This window comes from Lissotriton helveticus, chromosome 4_1 (genome assembly GCF_964261635.1).
Source record: "Lissotriton helveticus chromosome 4_1, aLisHel1.1, whole genome shotgun sequence".
Lineage (NCBI taxonomy): Eukaryota > Metazoa > Chordata > Amphibia > Caudata > Salamandridae > Lissotriton > Lissotriton helveticus.
In genome coordinates, this window is record NC_136063.1 from 508,906,984 (window position 1) to 508,926,739 (window position 19,756).

The 19,756-nt window shown below is 45.1% G+C and overlaps 1 protein-coding gene across 1 annotated transcript in view; it reads left to right on the forward strand.

Moving 5' to 3' along the window:
* IMPA1 (inositol monophosphatase 1) overlaps positions 1 to 19,756 on the forward strand; it is a 124,486-nt gene that overhangs the window by 81,066 nt on the left and 23,664 nt on the right. The window contains exon 8 of the mRNA XM_078687105.1: positions 15,926 to 16,077. Within this exon, the coding sequence (XP_078543231.1) occupies positions 15,926 to 16,077 (152 nt within the window). The remainder of the gene's footprint in view (positions 1 to 15,925; positions 16,078 to 19,756) is intronic.

A 19,756-nucleotide genomic window follows, 5' to 3' on the forward strand; every position in this document is an offset into this window, starting at 1 on the left:
ACATACTCTCTATACTAGCTAGTGTCTTGTGTCTTCCCTCGGCTATATGGTCACTCCACCTGGTCAGGACTTTCATTTCTTCCGGATCTTTAGTTGGATAATCTTGTTCCCTTATTAAACAATTAATTAGAAACTTTAAAAGCATGAGCTGGATCTCGACTTTTCTTTGAGACATGGCCTCGCCAATACTTTCTGGATCTACTCCTGTACGGATGAAACGATATATTCTGTCTAGATATTCTTTCATATTTGGTAGGGTGTCCAAATATTCGGTCACCCGTCTTACACGCAATGAATACAGGACCATACCATCATCGCCTGGGACTGGATCATAACGGCATTCTGTGAGAGCTCGTTTGATATCTGCAACTGACTGATTTTTGGGCGACCGCTGTAACGCTCGGGCATGTAGCTCGAGTAATGTCACACGTCTGTGTTGCGGCGGGGTACAAGGAGGACTCCCCCCCCCCCCCCCGCAGCTCCTAAACTGGAATCATCGACGGGTATCGTACGGGCTGGCAGAGTGACTGATGTAGCGGGTACTTGTACTGTAGGCTGGACCGGGGGTACCGTAACAGGTGCTGTAACGGGTGCCCCGGTGGCTGGAGGAACAGGAATTACATTATTTACGGGAGCTGGCGGAACAGGATTTGCATATTCTGGGACTGTATCGTCCAAATAGGACGAGAGAAAAATATCAGCTGCGGTCGGTTTGTGACGTAGCTTAATCGGAACTAATGGCGGCGGAAAATTACATGGTGCTTCCGGGGTTGCTTTTGGCAAGCCCTCGGCAAGAAGAGGATACATACCCTTAATGAGGGCATTTCTCTGTCTGTCTGACTGTTCGGCTTTGACTCGTTCACCTATTTCGATCAATTCCCTTTCTTGGGCTCTTTCTGAGGATTCTCTACTTAATTCTGACTTTCTGATTTCTTTTTCGGTTCTTTTATGAGATTCTTTGCGCCATAACTCGATGGCATCTTTCTGGGACTGTCTGGATTTCTTTTTCCATAATGCTTCTTCTACTCGCATGATGCACTCGGCATCCCATGTGCCTGATACAGGCCATCTATATTTCTCTTCTAATTCCTTGGTGTAATCCACCCATAAGTCTAGATATAATATGGCACTTATGCCATGCTTATGATACATAAAATGACCTGGACTGTCCCTAGGCGGGACAGGAACTGCTTCCTCAAGCAGACCTTTTCTAGTTTTTAACTGACGTAATTTCGAGAACAGAGGCATAATTTAGACTGGAGTCTGGACACAATACAATACACGATAAACACAATAATAACTTTAAGAAAAACAAATCACTCATACCACGACATTGAAAACACATGAAATAACATTTAAAATAACAGTTTGGACAGAATATTACCTGAAATACTGAAAACAGAACACATGAATTTCTCGAGAACAGAACTTACTAGAACAGAAACTTTACTAGAATGACTGGATGCACTGCTAAAACAGCACGAAACTTACCGGTCCCATAAAGAGACCCGTCAGGACCCGCATCGACCTAGGTGGACACTTCGTGTTGGATCTGTGTACCCAAACCCACGGACCAGAGACAAATTAATTGACCCTGTCTAGATACTACCCCAGCAATGGTACTCACCGGGCAGCAAGAACGGAAGGCCTCGGACTGGACTGGACTGCTACGACGACGGACGGACGAACTTCGGACTTCAGTTACAGGTGGGCCTCCGGATACCTCGGACCTTGGACTCTCGGCTTGGGCTCTGGTCGGGACTCGCCGCGTTCCTCCACCGCCTCGTCTGGACGCTGGACCGCAACCTCCGTCTCCTCCGTGGGCCTGAGGGATACTTGAAGCAGAAATATCTGCACGTGCACAGTATGGTTCCGTCACGGCTGCAGAGGATCAGGGGGCCTGCGTGGCTTCTCCGGCGCGTGGGGAAAGGGCAAGTCCCTGTTCGGGCGCCATTATGTGGTAAATAAATAATTAGTTACCGGTTCTATTTTTCAGGATACTCTAATAACAGATAGCTCAATAAATAAGAGTCAAGATTCGAGGTAGCTGGAGTGTACAGGCTTTAATCAGGCATAAAAGGACAGGAACAGGACAGCCTGCATGGGAATGGGATGGCAGCTGCCGGGGGCAGGAATAGGCTAGCTTTTAATAACAGTACATTAGTATATATAGTTAAACAAAATACATTGCATTCAATACAGTAGGCGTAGCAGTAGGCGGAGTTTGTAGCAGTCGCGAAAGATAAGGCATAAAGTGGGTGTAACAAGAGGTGTGTACAGGGCGTATACATAGACATGTGATGCAAACGTAACAGAATATGTCATAAATGGGGCGGAAACATGGAGGGGGCTACCTGAGCAGCTGGGACCTCTAACCTAGTGGTGCGCGCAAACTGACAATGACGTGTTACCAGGGAGAACTGGGGGCTATGACTTCTGCACTAGAAGAGGAGACGAAAGTCTGGAGGGTCAGAGCGACATGTACCTAGGCATATCTAGTATCTGTTGTTTATAGTACATGTTGATAGAATCCAAAAGTTATCAGGGTAAAGGCTAACAGACACTAAGACTGGTGCATGCATTATTCTACATGTAATGCTTGTGCGAGGAATATTCTATGAATATGAATACAGTATTTCTCTTACATGGAGACATAAAGGCTAGACCATGACGGAAACTATTGATGCGATTCAGTAGCTTAGGAATGCAGAGAAGGAGGGCTGAACTGATAACTAGAATCATAACATATTCTTGGCAGACTGGGAGGCAGAGCCAGGCCGAGCCGGGCACTGCGAGGCAGGAAGTAAGCGAAGGGTCAGGGATACAGGTGGGGGCTGTATCGCTCCTCGGAGAGGGTTCAGGAGACAGGAGCTGAATCTGAGTCCGGGCCCTTTTGAGGCCTAGAAACGGGGACAATTCAATGAATTAACGTGCACACTGTAAAACGTGGCAACGTAGCTTTTACATAGGCCTGATATTCGTTATATTCACGAAAACTGGAAACTGGCATACTAGAGATGGACACAACTGTAATTGCGTCTTTAATCGATCAGAAGGGAATACATGCATATCGATCATACACATATAACATAAGATGGGGAACACGTAGGCACATATAACATGGCAAAATTTACTTTTCCACATTCCCTCCTTGTGCCCTACGTTTCCATCAGGAAACATCTATATTCATGATACCATCTATCATTTCATATAGCATCATTTGCTCGTCTCGAATTGTCTTGGAACGGGACTTAGGACTAGGAATACAAGAGGTAGCACAAATGCCGCAAATCGCAGGGCCACATTGTATACAGAGGCAGCAACTGAATATGATCATTACTGCAATACCTAGGAATGACAATACTTTCCATCCCCAGGCAGATATAATATTCCAGAGCCAACCGGACCATGTCCAGGTGCCTGGATTCTGGTGTAACTGATGGGCAATTTTATGAAGTCTGGTTATAGCTGAATAAACAGACGGCGCGTTATTAGGAATGAAAATGCAGCAACTAGATCCGATGACTCTACATGCTCCTCCTCTATCGGCCAGTATGACGTCAAGAACGAGACGATTTTGGAGCACGACAAATCTCATAGCAGATTGCTCTTCGGTTAAGTTACCTAGAGCAGAAGTAGTCTCATTCACTACTGCTTCAAGGGTTCTGGTTAGTCTACATATTAACTTACTATTCTGGATAGGTCCTATAAAGAAGAAGAAACCTTTATTGAAATCTTGATATTGTTCTAGAGTAGTTTCAGTTTGATCGACAATTGGGGACTCAATCTCCCTTCTATGTCTGACGTGTACTAGATGTGTGTTTCTGTGATAATCAGATGGGGCTAGAAAAACTGGTGGCAGTAGGAAGGCAACGTAACATGTTCCATCCCAATCGAGGGGCAGACGAACATATGCGGTCTGACCACAAACAAAATATGAATGACGTGAAGCTTTGAAAATAGATTTCCCACTGTCACTATACTTGACAGTAGTAGTACAATCACTATGTCCTACATGTGCGGAACCATTCTTTCTGACACATAATTCGCCTTTCACTGGTAGTACTGAAATAGCAGGCAAGTCTGGAGTAGTATCGGACTGAACATTCAGGACCATAAAATTCGAAGAATAATTACCTAAATTATAAACTTCATTTTCTAGATCTAACCCTGTTCTATGGGGAAGACCTTGCTTGTCTGGAAAACATGTTATATTCAGAAGGGACATATCATTGGAGGATGACGTTAACATGGACCATGCTCCACACGAACCATTATGTGAAAACGGATAAGGAAAGAGTGGCAGAACTCCCTTCGGAGTCTGGAAAGGGGGAAGTCGACCACACACCCTACAATTAGTGGCATTGCTGGTCTGGTGTGAATAGTGTAACATTCTAATGAATGTATTATTGCGCATAGCAAGACGATAGGATAGCTCGTGAGGAGGCAGATCACTAAATGTGTGCTCTACTGTAGCATTAGCAAACTTATTTACATGAGAAATTGGAAAACATAAATGCAATGCATAACTTGTGCAGGTAACCATCAAACTTAGAAACAATAAGAAACTTAGAAAAACGATACATCGGATAGAGTTTTGACTAACTCTCTCACTATGGGGGTCTATCTCATACATGTCAGATACCTGTCTAACCGTTTCACCCGAGAGGGACTTAGACAATTAAACTGGCTGACTTATTTTACTAGACCGAAGCTTCAACTTATACTCCTCTTGTGGAGTTTTCTCTAACAGAGGAACTTTCAGTTCAGGATTTAGATCAATATTTGGTTTCAGGCAGTCTTTAGAAATGGAACAGTCTTTAGAAGTGTCCTTTAAAAATGTCTTGGATCGGACTCCATGGAATTTCTTTACATGGGACAGATGGACCCACCCCTTGCGGCCTTCCAACTTCACGGCCGTACGGGTGGTCAGGAGGACAAGTCTCGGCTCCTTCCAACGAGGCTCCAGCGGACTTGAACGATCAAAATTTCGGACCAATACGAGGTTTCCTGGAACGATTTCATGCGGTTTCACCTCGGTATTGTCTGGAAATGCAGCGGCAACCTGTGAACGACAAGAGTGTAGGGCAGACATCAAGGAAGCTAGGTAATCTGTCAACATATTACTGGAAACATCTGTAATACTGCGGGGTCTAGGTGTACCCCACATGTTTGGGGGGCGGCCGAATACGACCTCATAAGGGGACAGACCGGATCTGGAATGTGCAACCATCCTCATGAAAAATAGAGCAACTGGCAGGGCAACTAGCCAGTCTACACCTTTCTCTTGACATATCTTGGCAATACGGATTTTCAGGGTCTGATTATGTCTCTCTACGAGACCGGCTGCTTCAGGATGGCGCACACAATGGAACTTCCACTGGTACCCTAACAGAAGGGAAACATGTTTCATAAGCTCAGATGAGAATGGCTGGCCGTTATCAGAATACACGACCCTAGGGAGTCCATAACGGGGAAAAAATTCACGAACCAACTGCTTGGCAGTGGTCGCTGCTGTGTAATCTGGAACTGGATATGCTTCTGTCCACCTGGACAAAGCGCATACAACTACAAGGACATACTTGAAACCTCGACATCGCTCCATCTGAATATAATCCATCTGGAGGACTTCAAAAGGGTGGTCAGGAGGTTGGAATCCACCTTGTTCCACCGGGACACTTTTACCTGGATTGAACTGGCAACATATCATACAGGTACGGACTTTCTGCTTGGCTGCAGCTCGTAAGTGCTTGTTGAACCAAAGGTTCTGAATACTGTCTAACATGGCTTTTTCTCCTAGGTGTGCTGGACTATGTGCGGTGTTGATAATGACTTGAACCATGGAGTCGGGGAGAAACCATGTGGCTTTTCCCTTCGTCACCCATCCCTGATCTGTCTGGACCCCTCCTTGTTCGGACCATTTCTTGATTTCTTCAGGAGTAGCATGTAACTGTATGTCTATGACATCTTGTGTAGGGTCCTTAACTGTCATACATGTAGTCTGTTCTGGAGTGGATGTCTGTGTCTTGTTAACTGGAATGTCTGGCGTCTGAGCTGTAAGCTTGGCTGTTCGATCTGCTAGATCGTTACCTTGGGAAATGATATCAGTAACTTTCGTATGTGCCTTGCACTTCATGATAGCGATAGCTGTCGGTAAATGTATTGCATCTAACAGAGCTTGAATGAGGAGACCATGCTGAATCTTGGTTCCATGAGAAGTCATGAAACCTCTCTCCTGCCAGAGTACTCCGAAGTCGTGTACAACTCCGAATGCGTAACGTGAATCTGTATATATGTTTACTTTCAGGTTCTTGGCACGTATGCAGGCTTGGGTCAGAGCGACTAGCTCTGCTGCTTGAGCAGACAGGGTGTCAATACGGTGTGTTTCAATAACTTCGGTGTCAGTAGTCACCGCATACGTGGCTACTAGTTCTCCTGTACTAGTTCTCATACATGAACCATCCACATAAAGTGTCAGGTCGGGATTAGGTAATGCAATGTCTGTCAGGTCTTGTCTTGGCTTAGTCATAGTGTTAACAACTTCCACACAGTCATGTGTGGTAGGATTTGAAGTAACTGACGGTAACAGTGTAGCAGGATTTAGAACGTTGCAGCGTCTGATTTCTATGTGTGGTTGGAACAATGTCAGTTCATAACCTGTTAAACGTGCAATTGTCAAGTGCTGAGTCTGTGTTCGGTTTAAAAGAACTTCCACGGAGTGTGGAACTTGTACTGTCAGGGAGTGTCCTAATACTATGGAATCACTTTGTCTGATAGCTAGAGCTGTGGCTGCAACTGACTTGAGGCACGCAGGCAGAGCCTGGGCTACCGGATCTAATGTGCTCGAAAAATAAGCACAAGGCTTGTACTGTCCTGCTTGATCTTGTGTGAGAACAGATAATGCAGTACCATCACGTTCTGTGACAAAAAGTGTAAAAGGCTTACTGTAGTTCGGTGTTGCTAGAACAGGTGCTTGGCATAAGGCTTTCTTTAACTCATTAAAACTAAGTGTATGTTCCTGGGTCCAAGGGAGGACAGTCGATACGGCTGCCTCCTGTGTCGTTAACTGTATCAGTGGCTTGGCTAGAAATGCATACTGAGGAATCCATTGTCTGCAATAAGAAGTGAGGCCAATAAAAGCTCGTACCTCCTTCTGTGTCTTGGGCTGTGGAAGACTCGCTATTAACTGGATACGGTCTGGTGTCAACTGCCTACCCCACTTGGACAGTAAGTGGCCTAAGTAGATCACTTGCTGGACACAGAACTGGAGCTTCGAAGGGGACACCTTGTGCCCCATCTCGGCTAGGAAATACAGAACTGTAAGTGACGCACGCTCGCAGTCACGTTCAGAACGGGCTGTGATCAGTAGATCATCTACATACTGGAGCAGGGCAGTGTCAGTTGGCATGTGAATATTGTCTAGTTGTCTTTTAAGTGCTTGACTGTAAATACTAGGACTTTCTGTGAAACCTTGAGGAGCTCGTGTGAATTTATAGCTCCTTCCATTTAAACAAAAACCGAAAAGGTACTGGCTGTCTGGATGAATGGGGACACTGAAAAATGCATTCTTGAGGTCTAAGACAGTGAAAAATGTAGCTTCAGAATCAATAGCTGTCAATAGGGATGAAATATCTGGGACTACTGGATACTGAGGTATGATACATTTATTAAGTTCTCGAAGGTCAATCACTAATCGATATACTGGAGGTGCATTTGGATCAGTACGTTTCATGACTGGAATGATAGGAGAATTACATACATTGGAGTCAGTTTCTACAACCACTCCTTGAGCAATGAGCTCGTCAATAATTTTGGATAAGGCTGCTACAGCCTCAGGTGGCAATCTGTACTGTCTGATTCGTGGCAGGACTATACCTTGCTTGAGAGTCACACGATGGGGTGTGATTTGCATAAAACCTACATCAGTTGGACCTTGCGCCCATAGATGCTGCGGGACATTTAGTAACCTTGGATCAAAATCACGTAATACATAGTGACCTTTGAAGTCACGCAAAAACAATCGGACTCCTTCTGGGGAACAGCAAATAACTGCACCTAATTCTTTCAATGTTTTAATGCCTAACAAATTTTCTGGACATGACTTCGTAAGTAACAAATCAGTAGTTCGGGACAATGGACCAACTTCTAGGGAAACTGGCTTTGAAATCTCGTTAACAATAGGCTTTCCTGAAAATCCAAGGGAAACATTTCTAGAGCCTGAGAGCGGAGCCCCTGGAACCTCGTCATGACTGATTGTAGTCCTACTTGCCCCTGTATCAATCAAAAACTTTCTGTCTTTCCCTAATACTTGACTGTGCACATAGGGACCCTCTTGATCTACAGGTATCTCGATGAGAGGCAAGCCTACCTCCCTCTCTAGGCTGTTTCATGAATACTGTTGATACTCTGGATACTCTGTCTGAGCATACTGGTACATTTGCTGTGTAACATGCTGTGTTGCAGTGATAGGCTGCGGTGCTGGAACTGGCTGTTGTGCATTCTGTGATGACGGTGAAGTCTGTGAAACTTGTTCTTGTCTAGGCGGACGTGGTCTTTCTTTAGTTTTACCAGTGGCTATGTTGTGTTTCAGAACTGCACACTCGTTTATAAAATGACCTGGCTGTTTACAATAATTGCAAGTCCCTTTAACGGGAGCTGCTGGATGACTGGCTTGATTCGGACCCCTCTTCTGACTGTCTTGTGGAACAGATTGTGCAACTAATACTTTCATTTTCGTGTCTTTCATACGTCTCTTTTCGTGTTCTTGCTCTTCCCTGATTCTATTCTGGTGATACTGGAGCATCTGGAGCATTTGTGACGGGGTATTAGCTTGCCAGGTACTTTCGACTTTTAAAACTCGATTTTTAACTTGTGGACTTGAATTCTCGACTAGTTTAGTAACAAAAAGATGAGGGTATGACTCGCTACCTGTCTTCAAACCACTGTTAATTATAAAACATTTTTCAAATCTAGAATAAAAATCACTAGTGTCTTCATCCTGTTTCTGTTTACAAGCTGAGATTGCATCCCAATCTTCCTTTTTCGTGGCTAGTAACCTTGGCAAGACTTGTATCAATAACTCGGGCAATTCTTTACATTTGTCCCCAAGACCGGTACCTGGTACTCGGGAATTATCTTCAGCTTCTAGAGCTGTCCAATCTATCTTTTTCTCTCCCACCTCCCATTCTTTTTCCTTGAGTTTTTCATATACCCCTGCGGGCAACAGGACCTTTAACATTTTAATGATATCTGGATACGTGTATTCTCCCATACGGAGCATGTCTTTTAATTCTCGATGGAACCCTGCTGGATCTTTGTCGTGACAGGGAATTAATTTCTTCATCTCTAAGAGTTCCATCTTTGTAATGGGGGTGTAAACAAATACTCGTTGCATTTCACCACCCGCTGTCCTAACTGGATGTACTTCTCGTAACGGATGCTGTCTATCTATGTAAAATGGTTTACTTTCTGGAGGTGAGACATGAACAAAATGCGGATTCAGAAATGTTCGATATTTGTGGCGCTGTTCTAGAATGACACTAATTAAATCGGTACCTAAACCTTTCCATCTATACTGGAGCAACTCGTTCAGAACATCATGTAACGGACCTGGATCAGAATGTTGTCCCTCATACAGTGTAATGAGGTGCTGGATCGTATACATACCCACCAGTCGCTGCTCGGCTGGGGGCAGTTTCAGAAACATTTGTGCCACTATTTCATCTGGAAAAGTGGTAGAATCAGTAGTCCATCGGACTGCTGATCGGGCTAGTTCTAGTTCATGCATGGTACTAAGTTCACTATAACCGATTCGTGATTTCAGAATGTGATCGGTAGCTTGAAATACTTGCTCGAGAGAACCTTGTTCTGGTGCTGGAGGAGGAAAAACTTTCTTGTGTTCTAGGCGTGAATGTCGGTCGGGAAGTCTAGTTCTACCTACATACGCTATTCTGGTGGGATTCTCGTCGTCTACCTCTTCAGTAGAAGAGTTGTCTTCTTTCTCGCTTACTTGTGCTGCTTTTCGTTTCTCGTGTAACTTTATTATTTCTCTACGGATTTTCTTGTACATACTCTCTATACTAGCTAGTGTCTTGTGTCTTCCCTCGGCTATATGGTCACTCCACCTGGTCAGGACTTTCATTTCTTCCGGATCTTTAGTTGGATAATCTTGTTCCCTTATTAAACAATTAATTAGAAACTTTAAAAGCATGAGCTGGATCTCGACTTTTCTTTGAGACATGGCCTCGCCAATACTTTCTGGATCTACTCCTGTACGGATGAAACGATATATTCTGTCTAGATATTCTTTCATATTTGGTAGGGTGTCCAAATATTCGGTCACCCGTCTTACACGCAATGAATACAGGACCATACCATCATCGCCTGGGACTGGATCATAACGGCATTCTGTGAGAGCTCGTTTGATATCTGCAACTGACTGATTTTTGGGCGACCGCTGTAACGCTCGGGCATGTAGCTCGAGTAATGTCACACGTCTGTGTTGCGGCGGGGTACAAGGAGGACTTCCCCCCCCCCGCAGCTCCTAAACTGGAATCATCGACGGGTATCGTACGGGCTGGCAGAGTGACTGATGTAGCGGGTACTTGTACTGTAGGCTGGACCGGGGGTACCGTAACAGGTGCTGTAACGGGTGCCCCGGTGGCTGGAGGAACAGGAATTACATTATTTACGGGAGCTGGCGGAACAGGATTTGCATATTCTGGGACTGTATCGTCCAAATAGGACGAGAGAAAAATATCAGCTACGGTCGGTTTGTGACGTAGCTTAATCGGAACTAATGGCGGCGGAAAATTACATGGTGCTTCCGGGGTTGCTTTTGGCAAGCCCTCGGCAAGAAGAGGATACATACCCTTAATGAGGGCATTTCTCTGTCTGTCTGACTGTTCGGCTTTGACTCGTTCACCTATTTCGATCAATTCCCTTTCTTGGGCTCTTTCTGAGGATTCTCTACTTAATTCTGACTTTCTGATTTCTTTTTCGGTTCTTTTATGAGATTCTTTGCGCCATAACTCGATGGCATCTTTCTGGGACTGTCTGGATTTCTTTTTCCATAATGCTTCTTCTACTCGCATGATGCACTCGGCATCCCATGTGCCTGATACAGGCCATCTATATTTCTCTTCTAATTCCTTGGTGTAATCCACCCATAAGTCTAGATATAATATGGCACTTATGCCATGCTTATGATACATAAAATGACCTGGACTGTCCCTAGGCGGGACAGGAACTGCTTCCTCAAGCAGACCTTTTCTAGTTTTTAACTGACGTAATTTCGAGAACAGAGGCATAATTTAGACTGGAGTCTGGACACAATACAATACACGATAAACACAATAATAACTTTAAGAAAAACAAATCACTCATACCACGACATTGAAAACACATGAAATAACATTTAAAATAACAGTTTGGACAGAATATTACCTGAAATACTGAAAACAGAACACATGAATTTCTCGAGAACAGAACTTACTAGAACAGAAACTTTACTAGAATGACTGGATGCACTGCTAAAACAGCACGAAACTTACCGGTCCCATAAAGAGACCCGTCAGGACCCGCATCCACCTAGGTGGACACTTCGTGTTGGATCTGTGTACCCAAACCCACGGACCAGAGACAAATTAATTGACCCTGTCTAGATACTACCCCAGCAATGGTACTCACCGGGCAGCAAGAACGGAAGGCCTCGGACTGGACTGGACTGCTACGACGACGGACGGACGAACTTCGGACTTCAGTTACAGGTGGGCCTCCGGATACCTCGGACCTTGGACTCTCGGCTTGGGCTCTGGTCGGGACTCGCCGCGTTCCTCCACCGCCTCGTCTGGACGCTGGACCGCAACCTCCGTCTCCTCCGTGGGCCTGAGGGATACTTGAAGCAGAAATATCTGCACATGCACAGTATGGTTCCGTCACGGCTGCAGAGGATCAGGGGGCCTGCGTGGCTTCTCCGGCGCGTGGGGAAAGGGCAAGTCCCTGTTCGGGCGCCATTATGTGGTAAATAAATAATTAGTTACCGGTTCTATTTTTCAGGATACTCTAATAACAGATAGCTCAATAAATAAGAGTCAAGATTCGAGGTAGCTGGAGTGTACAGGCTTTAATCAGGCATAAAAGGACAGGAACAGGACAGCCTGCATGGGAATGGGATGGCAGCTGCCGGGGGCAGGAATAGGCTAGCTTTTAATAACAGTACATTAGTATATATAGTTAAACAAAATACATTGCATTCAATACAGTAGGCGTAGCAGTAGGCGGAGTTTGTAGCAGTCGCGAAAGATAAGGCATAAAGTGGGTGTAACAAGAGGTGTGTACAGGGCGTATACATAGACATGTGATGCAAACGTAACAGAATATGTCATAAATGGGGCGGAAACATGGAGGGGGCTACCTGAGCAGCTGGGACCTCTAACCTAGTGGTGCGCGCAAACTGACAATGACGTGTTACCAGGGAGAACTGGGGGCTATGACTTCTGCACTAGAAGAGGAGACGAAAGTCTGGAGGGTCAGAGCGACATGTACCTAGGCATATCTAGTATCTGTTGTTTATAGTACATGTTGATAGAATCCAAAAGTTATCAGGGTAAAGGCTAACAGACACTAAGACTGGTGCATGCATTATTCTACATGTAATGCTTGTGCGAGGAATATTCTATGAATATGAATACAGTATTTCTCTTACATGGAGACATAAAGGCTAGACCATGACGGAAACTATTGATGCGATTCAGTAGCTTAGGAATGCAGAGAAGGAGGGCTGAACTGATAACTAGAATCATAACATATTCTTGGCAGACTGGGAGGCAGAGCCAGGCCGAGCCGGGCACTGCGAGGCAGGAAGTAAGCGAAGGGTCAGGGATACAGGTGGGGGCTGTATCGCTCCTCGGAGAGGGTTCAGGAGACAGGAGCTGAATCTGAGTCCGGGCCCTTTTGAGGCCTAGAAACGGGGACAATTCAATGAATTAACGTGCACACCGTAAAACGTGGCAACGTAGCTTTTACATAGGCCTGATATTCGTTATATTCACGAAAACTGGAAACTGGCATACTAGAGATGGACACAACTGTAATTGCGTCTTTAATCGATCAGAAGGGAATACATGCATATCGATCATACACATATAACATAAGATGGGGAACACGTAGGCACATATAACATGGCAAAATTTACTTTTCCACAGCTGTATTGCTGGTGCTGCTGGTGTCTCTCTCGTGTCTGTTGCTGGCTGTGGACTCTTCGCGTCCAGCTCCCGTCCGCCATATAACTCTGTCCTGCAGTCCTGCAGTCATGGAGGGCTGGTTGTCTGTAAGTCGGATCCCGACGTTTTCTTTCCTTCTCCCGCTCTGTAAAGTGCACGCTCTATGCCCGCTCTGTTCCAGGTCGCAGATAGGGTTTTTTGCAGGGATTTTTCGGGGATTTTTCGGGGATTAATACCAAATTTGGTGATCCCTAATCCCGGAGCTCTTTCCTAGAGCTCCTGTTCCGCGGCCATCTTGGGAGGTTATCAACCTCTCTATCCAATTTCAAGCACTGGGACATTGATTTGTTTGCCCCCAATGGAGCCTCAGTGTGTGTCTTGTTCCCTCTTTCTGACCACCCAAACAACCAAATCTGACGCTCTGCTAGATCCTTGTACCCATCGTTTTTTTTCTCTTGCCGCATTGGCCTTGAATTCACATTTGTCAACTCTGTGCAATACTTCCATTAGAGCTGTTTCAAATCACATTCTACTTGAAAACTTGCATAAGATTGGATTCGGCCAGTAAGCTCTTAGATGGCTTGTTTCTTTCAGTATGGCAGACGACACAAGCAGTGTCCATTGCACCTTTTGCTTCTGCAGTAGTGCCTATGTTTTGTGGCGTGCTTCAGGAGTCTTCATTGAACCCCCCATTGGTTAATGTGCACATGCTTCTGTCTGTGCTCATGCACCAGTTTGGTTTTGAGACCATCTCGTATACAGATTATACCTGAATCACTGTGACCATCTCTAACAATGTCTCTGAATCCCAAGCTTTCAGGCATGAGAGCGGTTGCTTTGTGGATCCATTCCATTTGTCTCAAGCTGAACTCCGATATGAATCTACATGGGAATTAAACTCATCGGAATCTGAGAATTATCTTTGACCAAAAACTGCCTATAACCCAGCACACATGTAATATGATGACCACTTGCTTTGACTCTCCAAAAATGCAGATCTAAATCTCCCGGTTCCTCCAGGGTCCTCCCAAGTGAGGCATGGATGTCTGTTACCAAGGATCTAATTTTTATCAAGATTACATTTTGATAATTCACTCGGGCATCTCCTCTGCCTTCCGTCCTCAAAGTGATTCAAAGCTCAGCAGCAACTGTCCTAGAAAAGCACATATGTCCCCGTTTGTACGGGTCTTACAATGGCTTCCAGACTGCGAGCTGTCTTCAATATCTTCTGCCTGTCTTATAGGACCCTAAATGGCTTTACTCCGAAGTGTTTTCTTGGAACAATTCATCAGTACTGCCCACTATACAACCTGTGCTCTGCAATTGCAGATCTGCTTTCTGTTCAACAGCTCTTTCTAAGCCACTTTGTTGGCCCTGCTTTTTCATATTTGGCACCAAAGAAATCTAAGGAGTTGCCCTTCTCTATTAGACATTAACCCAGTTTCCCCAATTTTGACAACAATTTCCAACAATCCTAATTGGATGCTCTTGTCATTTTGACTTATTTCATGCTATCTTTTCTAATAGGTGGCCTCGGGTATCAGAGCTCTTTCTTTTCTAATAAGAGGCCTTAGGTATCAGAGCGCTTTCTTTTTTAGTAGGAGGCCCTGATTATCAGAGCGCTATACAAGTTCCTGAACATGCCAGTCACAAAGATTGTACGTGCCAATATGCACCCGCCATAGCTCTTTTATGTGCCACCATTAACTGTCTTTTGTTAAGGTCCAGCAATGTTGCTTGTTATTCGTGACTCTGTAGTCTTTCTTCAATGCAATTGGTTGCGCCATTGTGATCCATTTTAATTTTCTCCTGTTGCTCCAGATGGCAGCATCTACCCTTGTGGTCCTTTTTTGTGTGCCACTCATATGCACTGCTGTTGCCCTCCTGTTTTCCTACGTGTATATGTCATTTTGGTCTTTCTTGAATGAAGCTGATTTAGACCTTAATAAATGGAGCTTTTTTTAGGGAAGGCTTCATTTATTACATATTTTCAAAATTACATCGGTTATTTCACAAAAACATTAGAATACATTGTTTAATACATATTGACAAATATTATAATTTTGGGATAACTAACTGCATGTGGTCGGCAGGCCTGTGCTGCTCTCTGTTGATTCACTGTATCGGTACACAGTAACGCTATATGGTACTATAGTATTGTACTGCTTACACTGGGGGCATCTTGCATTGATAAAATCAAAAGGTATGGCTTTCAACTGCGAACACATGCGAATAGCATTCTATGCCTGTGTTTGCATGCATAAGTACATTAAAGCCTCGCTTATTGGCATCGCAGTGGCTGTATGTTTTGTGACGTATCAGTTTTAAACTGCCCTTTTTTGCTCACCATTCAGTCTGTTAGCTTCCCTTTGTGTATGGGCGCCATAGGTGAAAATTAGACTTCACATGCTTCACATGCTTTCCTCTATCAACAGCCTACGAGAAACATTTTCATTTAGCACTCCCAGTACATTTTTTTTTTTAAATGATGACGCTGCATGAAATTCAAATGTAAGACTTCTTGTCCATTTCAGTTCTTCCCTTGACTGCCATCTACGATTATCGGCTAGACTTTGGAACCACTTGTTTCGAATTTTTAACAGTTGTACGTGAATGTAGCAGCATTTCATGTCCGAAGTATATGTTTCGAGTGAAGCATGATTACCAGCCTGATATTTAACAGCTCTTTCTATTTCTTTCAGAATAAGAGCAGTTGGCACAGCAGCTGTGAATATGTGTCTCGTGGCGACAGGTGGTGCAGACGCATATTATGAAATGGGGATTCACTGTTGGGATATGGCAGCTGCGGCAGTCATTATCACCGAGGCCGGAGGTGTTGTGATAGATGCAACAGGTAAACACTCATTGAACTTGTGTCTTATCTATTTTTTCTTAATGATTTAAATTAGTCATTGCATGCATTTATTTACGTGATATAAGGGGCAGTGAAATTATTTCTACTAGAGCAAGGTATATCTGGGGAAAAAAGAAGAAAAAAATATATCCAATCCACATATGGATACACATATACACACACCTATCCCTTTGTTACGCTCCACCATCCGCCGCACCACACACAGCTGGTGCCGCTCCAATGTGAGGGTAGTCGCACATAGTATTCGTATCACAGTGCCATGCCAATTACATACCAGAGGCAACGAAACACACTCATGGGAATTCTTTTCTGTGCATTTATTGCCAAAAATAAAATCTTCTGATGCATTTCGGCACACTCTCTTTCTCACTGTCCGGCATTGTTTTCATATGTAAATACCTTGTGATTTCATTGAACAAACAGACTATCATGAACATAAAAGATGGTTATTTACCATTTTTTTAGGCGAAAAATACAACTGCTATCTCAACATTTTCCGGCACCCATGCATATCTCCTTTCAAATTGAAATGCAACAATAATTGATGTTGTGATTATTCGTTTAAAGTGATTAATATAGTGTTCTGTTTGCAACCGAACACAACCCAGCACATTACATTATTAATATCCATTTTTTATACCCTTGTGTGCCATAAATGTTATACTTGAGCCCTGTTTGTGCTTGCCAAAGCCACATTCATGGTAACTCTAATTAATTCAACTCGATCCCAAAAGGTCTCAAAAAATGTATTAATTTGTACTACCGTATCTTGAGACACAGTCTCCACAATTGCGCCCTGCATGGGCTTTGAACTCAAGACCGAGTTTACTGTAGTGGGTGCCTAATCTGTTCTTCCATTAACACCTAAAAGCACGATTAAATGGCACCACAAACAAACTATACATAATAATAACATTAAATAAAATTCCCAACACATAAAAAAAATAATTAAAAATGAAACGCATACAAAAGTCACATGTAAACAGCCGCCTTTCTTTTCATCTAATCCTAATTTAGGCAAATATATCTTTTTGTAGTCTGCAGTATCCAACTAATGATTCAAATCCCCTGCCTAATAGTATGACAATTCATATGCAGTAACCAGTACAGTGTTCCATAGTATATAATGATCATTCATTGAACTCGAAGAATGTCGCCGGGAGATTCTGGAGCTCGAGGACCGCAATGCAGATCTCAACTATCATCTAGAAGATCTAAAAAATAGATCCCGCAGATCTAATATACGCATTAAGGGCATTCCATTGCTGGACGATGCTGGCCACCTGGAGGACTACTTTCTACGCCTATTTCGCCATATCGTCCTGGAGCTGAAAGACAAAGACATTCCACTAGACCGTACACAAAGATTTGGCAGACCTTCATCAGCTCCTGGTACCCCACAGGACATTCTTGCATGCCTCCACGATTATAAACAAAAAGAACTCCTAACGTTTGCAACACGTGATCAACCCCATATTTCCTTCGAAGGGTATATAATTCGGCTCTTTCAAGATCTGCCCATCATCACTCTACCACGAAGACGCTTCATAAGACCCATAACAGACTTCCTGAGGGACAAAGGGGTGAGGGATAAATGGGGACACCCCTTCAGGCAGTTTTTTCCCGGGAATGGGTAGACGCACACAGTACACACACCACCTGAAGTGGTGGAGATCCTGGGACTCGAGCTAGAACGGGAAACCTCGTTGCAGTGGGCTCCCTCCTGTGTGGCCTCGGAGGAGTCGTGCCGTAGACGTGGCCTGAGGAATAGGTCGCAACAACAAATGAGCAGGCCAACCAAAACAGAAAGCTTCAAGGAATGCTCAGCACTCTTACAGCAGCTCACGGTTCAGAAGTAGTGCTCAGATGAATAAAGGACACATACCCTAGATCACAATCGCAGGATGCCAGCTAAGGCACAATCGCAGGATGCCAGCTAAGGCCAGAGGGCCTACATAGACTTGGGAAGCCTGCAGATAGAAAAGATGTTGTCCGGCGGAGCCGTAGGGTTGGTATGGATGGAGACGCCCCCCGGGTCAACGCCTAAGTAACTGAGAAAATGGCAGTGGCGGAGGTTTCCGCACCTTTCGGTACCAGTTGGGACACTGGCACAAGTGGCCGATGAAATGGACCCCTACCATGAAAACACAAGTTTTGCACCACCTTTTGCTGATGTTTAACCGGCCGACGCAAGCAACACCTCCCTGGTGCGGCGCACATCCGTTGGAAGTCGAAGCCCAGCCCGCTCATTAATTCTCCGGCAGAGCTGGAGTATTCGCGCCACGGTTAAGGGGTTAATTTGTTTTAATGTTTGTAGAGTTATTATATGTTTCTCGCACTATCGTTTGTACCCGGTCATGTTCCACCATATCTGTCCGGTACAGGACTACAACCTACCACACTGGAGACCCAGGTAGCGATTCTCAATATTGATGGTGCATGGGGGGAAAACATGGCGCCCGCGGGCTGAGCGGCTGCGCGCGCCTTTGCCAGAAACCTCCGTCTTCCTTCCTCCCCGCTATGCCGCCTTTCTAACAGTGCGGGGATATCGAAGACGATATGTGCGGAGATGGCATATCTTACCTTCATTTGGTGCCATGTAGTGCAGGTTTCCCTCTAAATGCCCTTTAAAGACTTGGCTTCCGCTCTCACTCCCGGTCTCTCCCTGCCGCAGCGCTGGGAGTTCGCAGCCGTGGAGTTGAGGCGGGCCGCAGCGCGGCAGCCCCATGTCTCCTGCTGGGAAGTCCTGGCAGAGTCAGCACAAGCACAGGCACAGGCACAGGCAAGGGCTGCGCAAATCAATGCAAGTCTGCTGCCGGTGAGCCGAGCATAGGGGACTTCTTTACCACGTGGTCACTTCTTCGGATACTTCAGCTGCAACTAAGGCCTCGGGGGCTTCGAGGGTCAGACTATCTGCAGTTCTCGACGCTGGAGCTGGCAAAGGAGAGACTGGCAGTGGGACTGAGGCATCTGTAAGAGGCGATCAGGAGGGCTCATGCCGGTCTGGCTCAGGGGCTGTGGTAGGTGACGGGACTTTTCCAGTGGAAGGTAAGAGCATAAACAGACAGGCTAAAGATAAGCCCAAAAGAGGCAGGGGGAGGGGTGGCAAGGTTTTTCATGCCCCCAGGGTATAGCGACAGAAGATAAAAATTAGACCAGTGAGATCCACTCAGGGGACCCCGCAAGGGGAGCAAAAAACAGAACCAAGCTAGCTGAGACATTTGAGACAGCCTAAGGGGGGAGCTCAAAGCAGAAAACAGGCCCTAAAAAAGGCCCCAAAAAAGCCCGCGGAGAGGTCAGATCGTCGCGTATCACTCCCTCACTGCGCTCCTTTTTCAAAGTATTACCTCGGGTCTTAAATATCCAACAAAACTCAAGAGACACTCTCTACAATAAATCCATCAGACCTCTTAGCGCTAACCCGCCAGTCAATTACTAAGAAAGCTCCTTATTCACTTGAGTCACTTGTGTCACCTGAGTCCCGAGCAGCTTCCCTCGCTGATACCCCCGAAAAAACCCAGATGGCAGGGGTAGTTGAGGTAGCCGAGTCAGCAAGCCTCCAGCAGGCGCAGGAGAATTGTGTGCTTGTTACCCTACCACCGCCAGACCAAGTCGAGGCTCTGACATTTGGCCAGATTGAGTTAGGTGAGGCATCTAA